We start from the raw sequence: 11,318 nt of genomic DNA, 5'->3' as shown, positions 1-11,318 counted from the left end.
TTACGGCCGAACAATCAGACGCGGTCTAGTAGCGGACATTTGATGGTACCTATGTCGCATTGCCATCGCACAAAATTATTATTACCGTCCGGACTGTACCGAATGCGACGCCGGACTAATTGGTGCGAGGCGCCTACCTGACCATCCGATGGTCCGGCCGTAGCAAATCCGACCATGTGTTTGGGCTATTATGAAAGTCGAGCCTACTTGCTTCAAAAACTGACTTGACAACGAATATTAAATTAATCTTACGCTTTAAATGTACTTAATCTAAAATCGTTCTAATAATGTATTCGAAATTTTAATCTCCAATAAAGTTGGTTGCTATTAATAAAATTGCTAACAATTTTATATTTTTAATCTGTATTGTGACAGTTATAATAATAATTAAATCCACGTACAATACAAGCCGCTTACTAAAGTGTGGGTAAATAGTGTCTGTGGTAAAATTATCGCGGCGATTGTTCAGCTTATCTTGTGCAAGGCTTATTTCTAGTAAGATATACCAGCTTGTCAACTTTTACATCTAAGTCATAATATAGCTATCAGAATGCGGTACGTCTGTAAACCAATTACAAGTTATTGACTTTGTATGATAAGATAATAATAAAAGGCCGCTGCATACATGACTGGTTTTTATGCCGACGGTACGGGAAGATTTGGAAATATCGGTGAATAGAATACAAAGTCACCGAGACAAAGACGGGACGGCAACGTAGCGCTCCAGCGTGAGCCGTCCGCTGTTTCCGCTACGTCACTCCGTTTGTTCGGTAGAGGTCAAAAGAATCTCTACCAATATCTGCTTTTCCTCTTCACGGCCGTAGCTTCTTCGTCATCTAGAGCAATAGCAATTAAAGCCACTTCTTTAAATGAAAAATCCATCTTTCCTATTCACAACATTAGCACGTTAGGTACGAGTCACTGTCACGGTTGTTTTTTATGACAATAAGGGACGAGACGAGCAGGACGTTCAGCTGATGGTTATTAATACGCCCTGCCTATTACAATGCAGTGTTGCTCAGGATTCTTGAAAATCCAAAAATTCTGAGCGGCACTACTCGCTCGTCACCTTGAGACATAAGATGTCAAGCTAAGCTAAGAATAAGGCCCGACTTCCACCAAAGCGAAGAGGATTGGAGACGAGAGGAGGTCAGGTTATTTCCACCACAGCGGAGAGGACATGCGTAGCGGGGAGGGGATATGTGAGCTCTGCATAGCGGAGATGTGAGCTGTGAGAGCTCGAAATCAGTCACCCGACCGCTCGGCCACAGACGTCTCACATCTCCACTATGCAGAGCTCTAATCTCCTCCGCTGCGCTGCTTGCTCGCTCGCGGCAAAAAATTCTGAACATTCTATAGAAAAATGAGACATCTCTCCTCTCCGCTTGATCCATTTCAACTGAAGCAAAACGGATAGGAGATGTTGAAATAACGATAGACATACACGTACGATACTTAAACGATATAAACAGGCCCCTCCCCCCCTCTCCCTCCTTATGCTGCGCCGCGATGGGTCACATGATCATCAAAATTATCTTATCTTCAAAGATATAATGTATAAGTAATAGTATTCAGTTGTAACAGATGATTACCTGTTCTCATGAATAATTTCCTCATTTTTCATTCTGCGAGTCACAATTTATTTTCAAATGATCGTTTCGCTTTCATTGTTAATTTAAGATGGTAATTAACTTATTGGCGATTGCAATGTTATTATTATTATGCGTATTGTATTTAAACCTCTTTTTATTACGTAGTATGAAATATTTATATTATAAACCTAGAAAACAGCTAGTATAAATCAAGGCGTAACATCTTTTACTTCATTATTATGATAAATTAGAATACCAGAGGGAGGCTCCATTGCACAGGATGCCGGCTAGATTATGGGTACTACAACGGCGCCTATTTCTGCCGTGAAGCAGGAATGTGTAAACGTTACTGTGTTTCGGACTTAAGGGCGCCATAGGTTGTGAAAATACTGGGCAAATGAGACTTAACATCTTATGTTTCAAGGTGACGAGCGCAATTGTAGTGCCGCTCAGAATTTTTGGGCTTTTCAAAAATCCTGAGCAGCACTGCAATATACTACAGGCAGGGCGTATCAATTACCAACAGCTTATCGCTCTGCCTGTCTCGTCCCGTATTTTTATAAATATAAAATCAAATACAAACAGATAACAATTCATACTATATCATATGATATACTTTTTTAGGTCCCTACTGTTTCTGTGGCTGTGCACTCGCACTTCTGTGAAACTTCACAATCAAATGTTCAGCAACATAATGACAGCGACGATGCGATTCTTCGATACGAACCCTTCCGGTCGCATCCTGAACAGATTCTCTAAGGACATGGGCATCGTTGACGAGATACTCCCGAGAATGTTCTTGGACAGTATTCAGGTAAGTTTACTTTTAGTGTTTCAATTACAGGGCTTCCACATCATCATCATCATCAGCCGGAAGACGTCCACTGTTGGACAAAGGCCTCCCCCAAAGATCTCCACGACGACCGGTTCTGCGCTGACCTCTTCCAACGTACTCCGTCGATCTTGACCAATCGTTGGTCTATCTTGTAGGGGGTCTGTCAACACTGCGTCTTCCGGTACGTGGTCGCCATTCGAGGACTTTTCTGCCCCAACGGCCATCTGTCCGTCGTACTATGTGCCCTGCCCACTGCCACTTCAGTTTCGCAATCATTTTGGCTACTTCGGTGACTTTGGTTCTCCTGTGGATCTCCTCATTCCTGATTCGATCTCGCAGGGAAATTCCGTGCATAGCCCTCTCCATTGCCCTCAGTGGGCATTAATTCAAAACTGACGGCTAATGGCATCAGATATACCTAGGTAACACTCAAAATATTTAGAACATGAAAAACGGCTTAATGTAGAAAGTTGTCAATACTTTTATTGTTATATCGATGGAACCACTGAGAAAAGCAGTGGGCCCATTTTCGTTCGCTTTCACCGCATCTTCAGGGCTCGTAAAGCGAATACCTCGAATGTTATCTTTAGTTCTTAGGAATAAATAAAAGTCGCAGGGTGCCAGGTCAGGACTGTATGGCGGATGACTCATTATCTTGACACCTTCCTTAAAGGCCGGCAACGCTCCTGTGATTCCTCTGGTGTTGCAAGATATTGTGGGCGGCGGTGATCACTTAACAACAGGTGTACGCTCGTTTGTCAAAAAAAAAATACCATAGTCAAATATTCAACAGTCCGCTTTGCGGAGTGCGCTGAAGCATTGTCGTGGTGAAGGAGGATCCTGCTTCGAGGGCGCTGCTTTTTCATGCTCGAATTTTTTCCAAGACAACAGGCAAACAGCGATTGACATACCAGTCTGCAGTAACTGTCCTTTGACTCATACCAATGCCTAGGCTTGCCCGTATCTGCTGATAGTCTCTTACAGCACTGATGTTATCTTCAGTAGTCGCTCACAGCTTAGCGTAGATCGCAGCCTATCATAGCTTTGTTGTTGAGTAAGCCCTCAACGAAAGTCATAATAAATCATTGACCGAAAATTTTCTCGCGTTAGGTTCATTTTCTCGTGTAACAAGAGTTTCAGATTTGCCGCCAATTCACAAAAACAAATGACAAACGAATGCCAGATACTACATTAGGTTACCAAAGAGTTCTAAAATTGAAAATCAAAAAAGACTACAGCAAATATATAGAGATATAATATTAATCGAAATCGCGAACGCGAAACAATGTGTAATTATGGTGTAGGGTTTTAACTATGATGTTTAGAATTTATTCGTACTACCGTCATTTTGCACATTATTGTTGCACAAGTCCGTTCAATATCAAGAACCTTGCAAGTGTATTTAGTTAGCCATGTATTTTATGTACAAATAGACGACAGCCCTGCAAGGGATTAGCACTTAAAACATAATCTTCTTGTCTAGATTTCTATGTGGTAATCACTACTCGTATCACCAAATATTATTATCTGGACTCAATCTTAGTAACAGACAGTCAATTGTGCAGGGGCTACCTGAATGTTAAAGTACATAATCCTAGAATGTTCTGGAAAGAGCTGGGTCGGCTGGTCTAGCCAACTGTCCCATATCACGCATAAAGCACCACTTATGAAGCACAGCACCAATATAAAGTGGAAAAGGGAGCCGAAGTCTGGCGCCAGTTTCAATTGCTGTATAGATATCGATTTACGATTTATTAATCCCTACCTATCGCGATTATCACCGCACTTCGGTTTTCCCGATATAAAAATGAATAGAGATTGATTGCAAGTATGTCTAGATATCATATCGAGAGTTGGTTGTCGCAATGCTCTCCTAGATACTGGTATTTTTCTTGTAATCTTGTAATAACTAGGTCGAACTCGAGTGCCATCAACTTGATTATTTCTTGCAAACAATGCTTCAGATAGCTAGGTCGTTGGCCGAAACAACTGCCCGCGCTTGGGTTTCCATTAGGTCTGCTGAGATTCACAGATAGAACCTGCCTGTACAATCTTGGCGCCTCTGAACCCACGAGCCACGTGTCTCAAGAAAAAGGTTACACATTATGTAAGACTCGCTGAGACTGACAATTTGTGACGTTTACTGTCTTCGGCAGTCATTCATGCAGTAGCCTCACCGCCAGCTGAAGTAGCCTGGACATAATGTGCCAGAGTCTTCCTTTCTTTCTTTCTAGTAACATTCCCCATGCCCAAGCCACTAGCGTCACACCACCAGGATGCTTGCAACCTTAATGGTTTCTAAAACAGCAATTTGTTTCTAAAAGAGCCGTTTTTTGTAAAAACATTTTTACTTTATTGTCAAGCACAATTTTTTCCACTCTCAAGATGTTTGGTTAACGTTTAAAGATAAATTCGAAGGAAATGTGATAAGCCGCGATCTTTATCGATTAGACAACAACCGAGTCTCTGGAAGATAAGTGACTCATGCAACACACAATGTGCAATCACATGAGGCAAAAGGGGTTTGAAACTAAGCTAAAATTATAAGAAAAGGTTTAAAATCTTTGACCTCAACGAAAGTTCAGAGGATTGGGGAAAGTGGGGGAATTGGGAACACTTTGCTTCAAACGCTCAAAAATAATAGAAAAAAGTCAATGAGATAATCAACTTTTATTGCAACCTAAACTATGCTTATTTCTGTACTTATAAGTGAAAAAAAATATCAGTGTGTTATTAGAAATATGAATGAAAACAAAAAATATTGTCATTCCTTTTTACCCGAAACCCACCCTTTGGGGTAAATGAATTGTATTTTTGGTGAAATTCAAATCACGTAAGGTTTGTAAACAGATATTAGGTGCATGGAAGTAACAAAATATAGTGTTTTTGATTTAAAAAATATAAAAGTTACATCTATTTTAACACGCGTCAAAATTTAATACCGGAAACGCAATAAAATTGTTCGACTCACAGTGTCAGCGCGCCTGCGGTTTTTCACTCTCACTATTGCGTATGCACTGAAGGGCGCTGGATATGTCCGTTAAATAAATGCGGGGTGGTATTGTGCTGGGGGAAGATTTATTTATCTCACTGTTCCCAATTACCTGCCGTTCTCAATTCCCCCACTCTACCCTAAATACCACACATCCAGATCATGTTGATTACAGAAAAGCGTGTCGCATCCTTTTTTCGCATTTCGCATCGGTCGGAAATATTTTTATGAAGGTACTTCGTAGGACTCTAGTTTTACGAATACTTATGCATTTTGCCATTTATTCTAAAATTCGGGAAGTTTGAAAAAATATTGAGCCTAATTAGTTTAGAACATAATTTCTCAACCTTATTTTGCTCACCGCCCACTTTGAGAATATGTTTTTTTCTAGAGTATTTTCATGTATTTTTTTGCCTTTTTAGACTATATTTTTTAATCTACCCACGCCCCATCTGCGCCATCTCAATGCCCTCTAATTTTCTCTGGGTCTTCTACTGCCCCCTCGAAAGTCTCAAACGCCCACAAGGGGGGGGGGTTTCGCCCACTTCGAGAACCTATGGTTTAGAATGATAAGTCAGTCCCAATCCAAATAACTAATCACCCAGCCATTAAGATGATGAGGAAATAAACAAAACAAAAATACAAGACAAAAGAAACAAGAATTTAGTATAAATTGCCTTATATTATAATTTGCAATCAACCATTTTCATACTATTGTGACTACGCTTCTATTTCATGTAGGCATTTTTGTTTTTTTTTTAAACAGGTGTTCATGGTGATGATGGGAATATTGGTAATGGTGGCTATAGTGAGCCCTTTCATGTTGCTCACAACTCTGTTCTGTGGCGTCCTGATGTATATGTGGACCCTCGTCTACCTCAACACAGCTCAGGCTATTAAAAGGTAAGAATAAAAGAAATACCTGTGGGAGGCTCCTATTTCTGCCGTGAAGCAGTAATGTAAAAGCATTACTGTGTTTCGGTCTGAAGGGCGCCGTAGCTAGTGAAATGACTGGACAAATGAGACTTAACATCTTATGATATACAATAGTTGTGCTGCAGAAGAGGGCTATTCGCGCTATTTATAACCTAGGTCCTATAGAATAATTGAGAGCAAAATTCAAAGAAATTAACATCTTGACTGTTGCTTCTCAATATATTCTTGATAATGTAATGTATGTTCACAGGCACATAAGTGAATTTGCCAGAAACTGTGATAACCATAATGTTAACACCAGGTATAGACATAAACTTATGATGCCTACTACTCGGCTAAATCGAGTCAGTAAGTCTTTTGTGGGGCGATGTATATGCTTTTACAACAAGATCCCAGAAAATGTTCAAAACAAAAGTATTACGTTATTCAAAAGAATTGTTAAAAAACGTTTGTGTGGTAAAGGTTACTATAACATAAATGACTTTCTTAATGATACCACAGATTGGGAATGGAGTGACCGACTTCAGGCTATTAAATAATAAGTTTAATTGTACAATATTACTTTGTAATCATATTTATTCGATGAAAAAAAAAGCCCGCTGAGTTTGTTGCGCCCATTCTTCTCAGGTCTGAGGCATTCATTTTGGAATGGGTGGTAGTTTTTTGACTTTCAAAGAGTGATGTCACATTCTATTTTGAATAAAAATATTTGAATTTGAATATGTCTCAAGGTGTCGAGCGCAGTTGTAGTGCCGCTCAGAATTTTTTTATTTTTCAAGAATCCTGAGCGGCACTACATTGCAATGGGCAGGGCGCATCAGTTACCATCAGCTGAACGTCCCGCTCATTTCGTCCCTTATTTCTATAAAAAAAACCTATCTTCAGATTTTTCACGAGAAAAGTGCCATAGCAAATGACAAAACGATAATTATGACAGTGTAATTATTAAAAAAGCGACAATGGCTGTTATCACATTTTATTTTAATATATCTCATTAATATATTATCACCAACAAAGGATGATAAAAACTGTCAGGAGTCACAATAATTTTATTGTAACTTAATTAGGATTCCGTACATCAAAAGGAGAAAATTTAAACTTTATCTGGAGAATACATAGATGTATACTCAAGTCTACCGTCCGAACGACGCATTATTGACTTGAACTTTGTATTTATTGCTGGATGTGGCTAGCGTGTTTTCTAAATATTTTGATGCAGGTTTGTTTCGTTTTAAAAATAAAGGTACATTTTCTTTTAGTATATTTGCCTACCCCTCCCCATGGGGTGTTGAAATTTCGATCCTGTTTATGTGTTTAAGGGTGGCATCCCAAGAAATCGCCAAAACAGCGCATAGTTAAAACCACTTCTTGACGGATTATATAAAGCTTATTTTAATTATCTACAGAATATGACAAGAAAATTTATTATTTCACACCATTTCTATTTTTTATAGACAATGCGAAAAAAAATTCACCAATAATACCCCTACCTTTAACTTTTGGAGCCTATTTAACATGACATAGATATATAGAATAAATTAAAAATGCTTCTAATTCTGAATTAAAATGGCGATCTTGTGTGAGAGAGTTAAACTAACTCCGCTCGATTCCTCAAGGCCGTTGGCTCGGTCCCCAGCCTTAATTATGAATGCAATTACAGGGTTGAAGGGATAACTCGCAGTCCCGTGTTCTCACACGTGTCAGCCAGTATGGCGGGATTAGCCACAATACGGTCAAGTGAAGCCCAGGAGATGTTACGGATACAGTTTGACGAAAAGCAGGACGTTCATACCGCCTCCTGGTAAGAAACATACAATTATGTCACTTAAGCCACTCAATTCTTAACCGACTTCAAAAAGGAAGAGGTTCTCAATGCGATTTGTATTTCCACTGATTACGCTGAGATTTAAGGTCCTATATGTTCTAGAATGTAGAAGAGTAACAGTATTTTATTAATATTAGAGGTATAAGGTTGGCATAGGAGGTGTATTAACTTAAATCTTTATTAAGTTTTTTTTAACTATTTAGTTTTTGAAGTCGGTTTAATATAAGATCGTTCAACAGTACCTATCATGTAGAAGCAAGATATTATACATTTACTAATTTTAATATTTGCATGAAGAGAAGTGGTGCTTTAGTAATTACATCAAAATTGCTTATCTAACTACCTAGGTAGCTAAAAATTGAGGAGTAAAAATGCATCATATCTCAGTGTCTCTTCAAAATTCAAATATAGGTATCTTAGATTACGGATTGATCTCCGCTGCGCTCCAACTAGATACCGCAGACGTAGTCGCAAAGTGCGGCAACTAATACTACGCACAAGTGGGCGTACTCGAGCCAGGAACGAACAATGTGTGACGTTGACGTGCCACATGTCGTGTTAAACTTTGCTAATAATTGAAATGAAACGCTGAAATGCCGTAGTAATTTTTGTATTTTATTAATTTCAATGTAAAATAACACGAAGCGTAGGTTACAAAATTTGAAAGATGCAATTGAGTGTCAAGAGGCCACGCACACAAGCATCAGATAGTTGCCGTAATAAAAAAGCTATTGTTCTTAGGTAGCGCGGTATCTAGTTGTTGCGCAGTATTTGACGTATAAAAATGATAAAATATCCAGTGTATACAAAACGTATGTTATTATTCTAGGTACCTGACAATAATCACAAACACTGCGTTCTCGATATATTTGAGTCTCATATCGTCGCTGTATGTCATCGTGGTCGCTTACACCTTCCTACTTCTCGATGATGGTATGTACCTTACACCTTTATTACCCTTACACTTTTATTGCAAATTTTGAAGCGAAGTTACGAAAATACGAACGTTCGGGCCACTCCCTGCGCCGGCGGTCTACTCGCACTAACCATCAGATTTTCTAGCTTTAGCGTTCTGTTTCTTCTTCATATCAATGATATGTTTGACACCTCCAACATACATTGCTATGCAGACGACAGCACTGGTGATGCCGAATAGACGGGCCATGCAGGTCTCTCTCGGGAAATCGTCGACCAGCGCCGGAAGAAACTTGTGTCTTCTATCTAAATTGACCCCGTGTCCAATTTAACTCAAGCCCAGAAGACTCGAATTTGCGCGTTCTAAAAAAACCCCCATTTGTCCTATCACCGCTCTTCAACAACACTTATCTTAAAAGCTCACCTAGTATCCGAATACTGGGTCTCGAAATCTCGAGAGATTGCCAATTCCGCGGTCATCTGGAGGGCAAAGCCAAATTGGTTTCGAAGAAGCTGGGAGTCATAAATAGAGCACGGAAATACTTCAAGCCGGCCCACATTCTAGCGCTCTACAAAGCGAAGGTTCGGCCACATATATCGGAGTATTGCTGTCATATCTGCTCTGGCGTACCCCAGTATCAGCTCGATCCATTTGGCCGAGTGCAACGCAGAGCAGCTCGGAATTCCGGGGACCCAGTGCTCTGTGAACGGCTTGATCACTTGGCGTTGCCTAGAGACGTCGCTACATTCTGTGTCTTCTACCGTATTTATCATGGGGAGTGTTCCAAAGAGGTGTTTCACCTAATTCCTTGATTCCCGATTAAATTTGAAGTGTGGCCATGTATTAAGCCTTAATGAAATGTTATTATTGCAGGAAAGACAAAGTCGGGTAACGTCGGCTTAGCGATAAGTCAAGCTTTGATCTTGGTGACGATGATGCAGCATGGTATCAAACAAACAACGGAAGCGATATCACAGATGATCAGCGTGGAAAGACTTCTGCAGTATACTAACCTGCCACAGGAGGAGCAGGCGGGTGCTTCGCCCCCGGCCGAGTGGCCGAAACGAGCCAAAATTGTGTTTAAGGACCTTTACTTGAGATACGACAAGGAGGCAGAACCTGTACTTAAGAATTTGAATATTGTTATAGAAAGTGGATGGAAGGTAAGCCGTGATAGGGTTCTCTTCCCGAAGGGTAACCAATGCCCTATCAGCCCTATCATTAAGACTACACAGAGTTAGGTGCATCTTATACAATGGTCACACACAATATAACTATAACGTATAGGTTTTATCTAGAGCCATAATGTAGCCTTTGTAAATCGATTTAAAGCAAAACTATAATATTTACTCTATGTGTTAAAGTTTTTGCAGTATTCAATCAAACATTATCTTAAAATGTCACACTCGATTTCGAAATTCAAAATAGACATTTCCTTAACCACTTTATTCTAGTTCGAACTGGTTTTACCCGCTAGACGCTTCCGCTACGCGACAGTTACAAAAACTAAAAACTTTTTTGTTCATAATATAAAACTTGATTCTTACATATAACTTAATAACTCTATTAATTCCATATAATTTGTTTTCGTTTATATAACATTTATAACTCATTACACGTTTCAGTGGCAAATCTTTTTTTTTATGGAAAAGAAGGGCAATCGAATGTACGGGTCACCTGGTGTTAAGTGATAACCGCCGACACCGTCGTTAACTCAAGGGCTCAAACAAAGCTCGCCGAACAGTTTACTGTCTGAACTGTACTTCAGGCATAGAGTTCTGACACCGCGGGATGGTGAAAACACCACCGGTTTTACCGTTGTTGTCAAGAGTAGAGTTGTAGGCAAAAAAAACGCATAGAAGATCGGCTTTCTCTTTTGCCGTATGGGCCAGCAGCTTTCGACAACGACCAGAATTTGAGTGTTCCGGTCGGGTAACTGGAAAGCTGCTCGCCGATTTTGATGACTTGCTTCGATTTCGCACGGGCAATTTTCCGCTTTTGAAGTCTGGAGGCACGGTTATATTTCCTCTTTACAACTTTTCAGTTCATTTAATCCGGTCAATCCGTAAAAAATTTTGAAATGAAAACTTTACTAGCCGTGTTGGGTAATTTTTGGATAGGAAAATCTTATGGGTTCTCGTTACTGACATGCCCATGACTAGCGCACGCGTTAAATAATAATTAAAAAATAAAAATATATAGTTAGACACTTTTTGAATGGG

General features: G+C 39.7%; 1 protein-coding gene and 1 long non-coding RNA gene across 2 annotated transcripts in view; both read left to right on the top strand.

The window, feature by feature from the left end:
• LOC126971190 (uncharacterized) overlaps positions 1 to 11,318 on the top strand; it is a 124,709-nt gene that overhangs the window by 102,196 nt on the left and 11,195 nt on the right. The gene's annotated exons all lie outside the window — the stretch shown is intronic.
• Positions 1 to 11,318, top strand: part of LOC126971147 (ATP-binding cassette sub-family C member 4-like) — a 115,465-nt gene that overhangs the window by 95,675 nt on the left and 8,472 nt on the right. Inside the window, exons 15-19 of the mRNA XM_050817297.1 lie at positions 2,217 to 2,406; positions 6,186 to 6,322; positions 8,016 to 8,156; positions 9,010 to 9,113; positions 9,970 to 10,259. Coding sequence (XP_050673254.1) covers positions 2,217 to 2,406; positions 6,186 to 6,322; positions 8,016 to 8,156; positions 9,010 to 9,113; positions 9,970 to 10,259 — 862 coding nt within the window. The remainder of the gene's footprint in view (positions 1 to 2,216; positions 2,407 to 6,185; positions 6,323 to 8,015; positions 8,157 to 9,009; positions 9,114 to 9,969; positions 10,260 to 11,318) is intronic.

This window comes from Leptidea sinapis, chromosome 23, assembly GCF_905404315.1.
Source record: "Leptidea sinapis chromosome 23, ilLepSina1.1, whole genome shotgun sequence".
Taxonomy (NCBI): domain Eukaryota; kingdom Metazoa; phylum Arthropoda; class Insecta; order Lepidoptera; family Pieridae; genus Leptidea; species Leptidea sinapis.
Note: the sequence above shows the minus strand (reverse complement) of the source record. Positions and strands in the feature narration are given on the sequence as shown.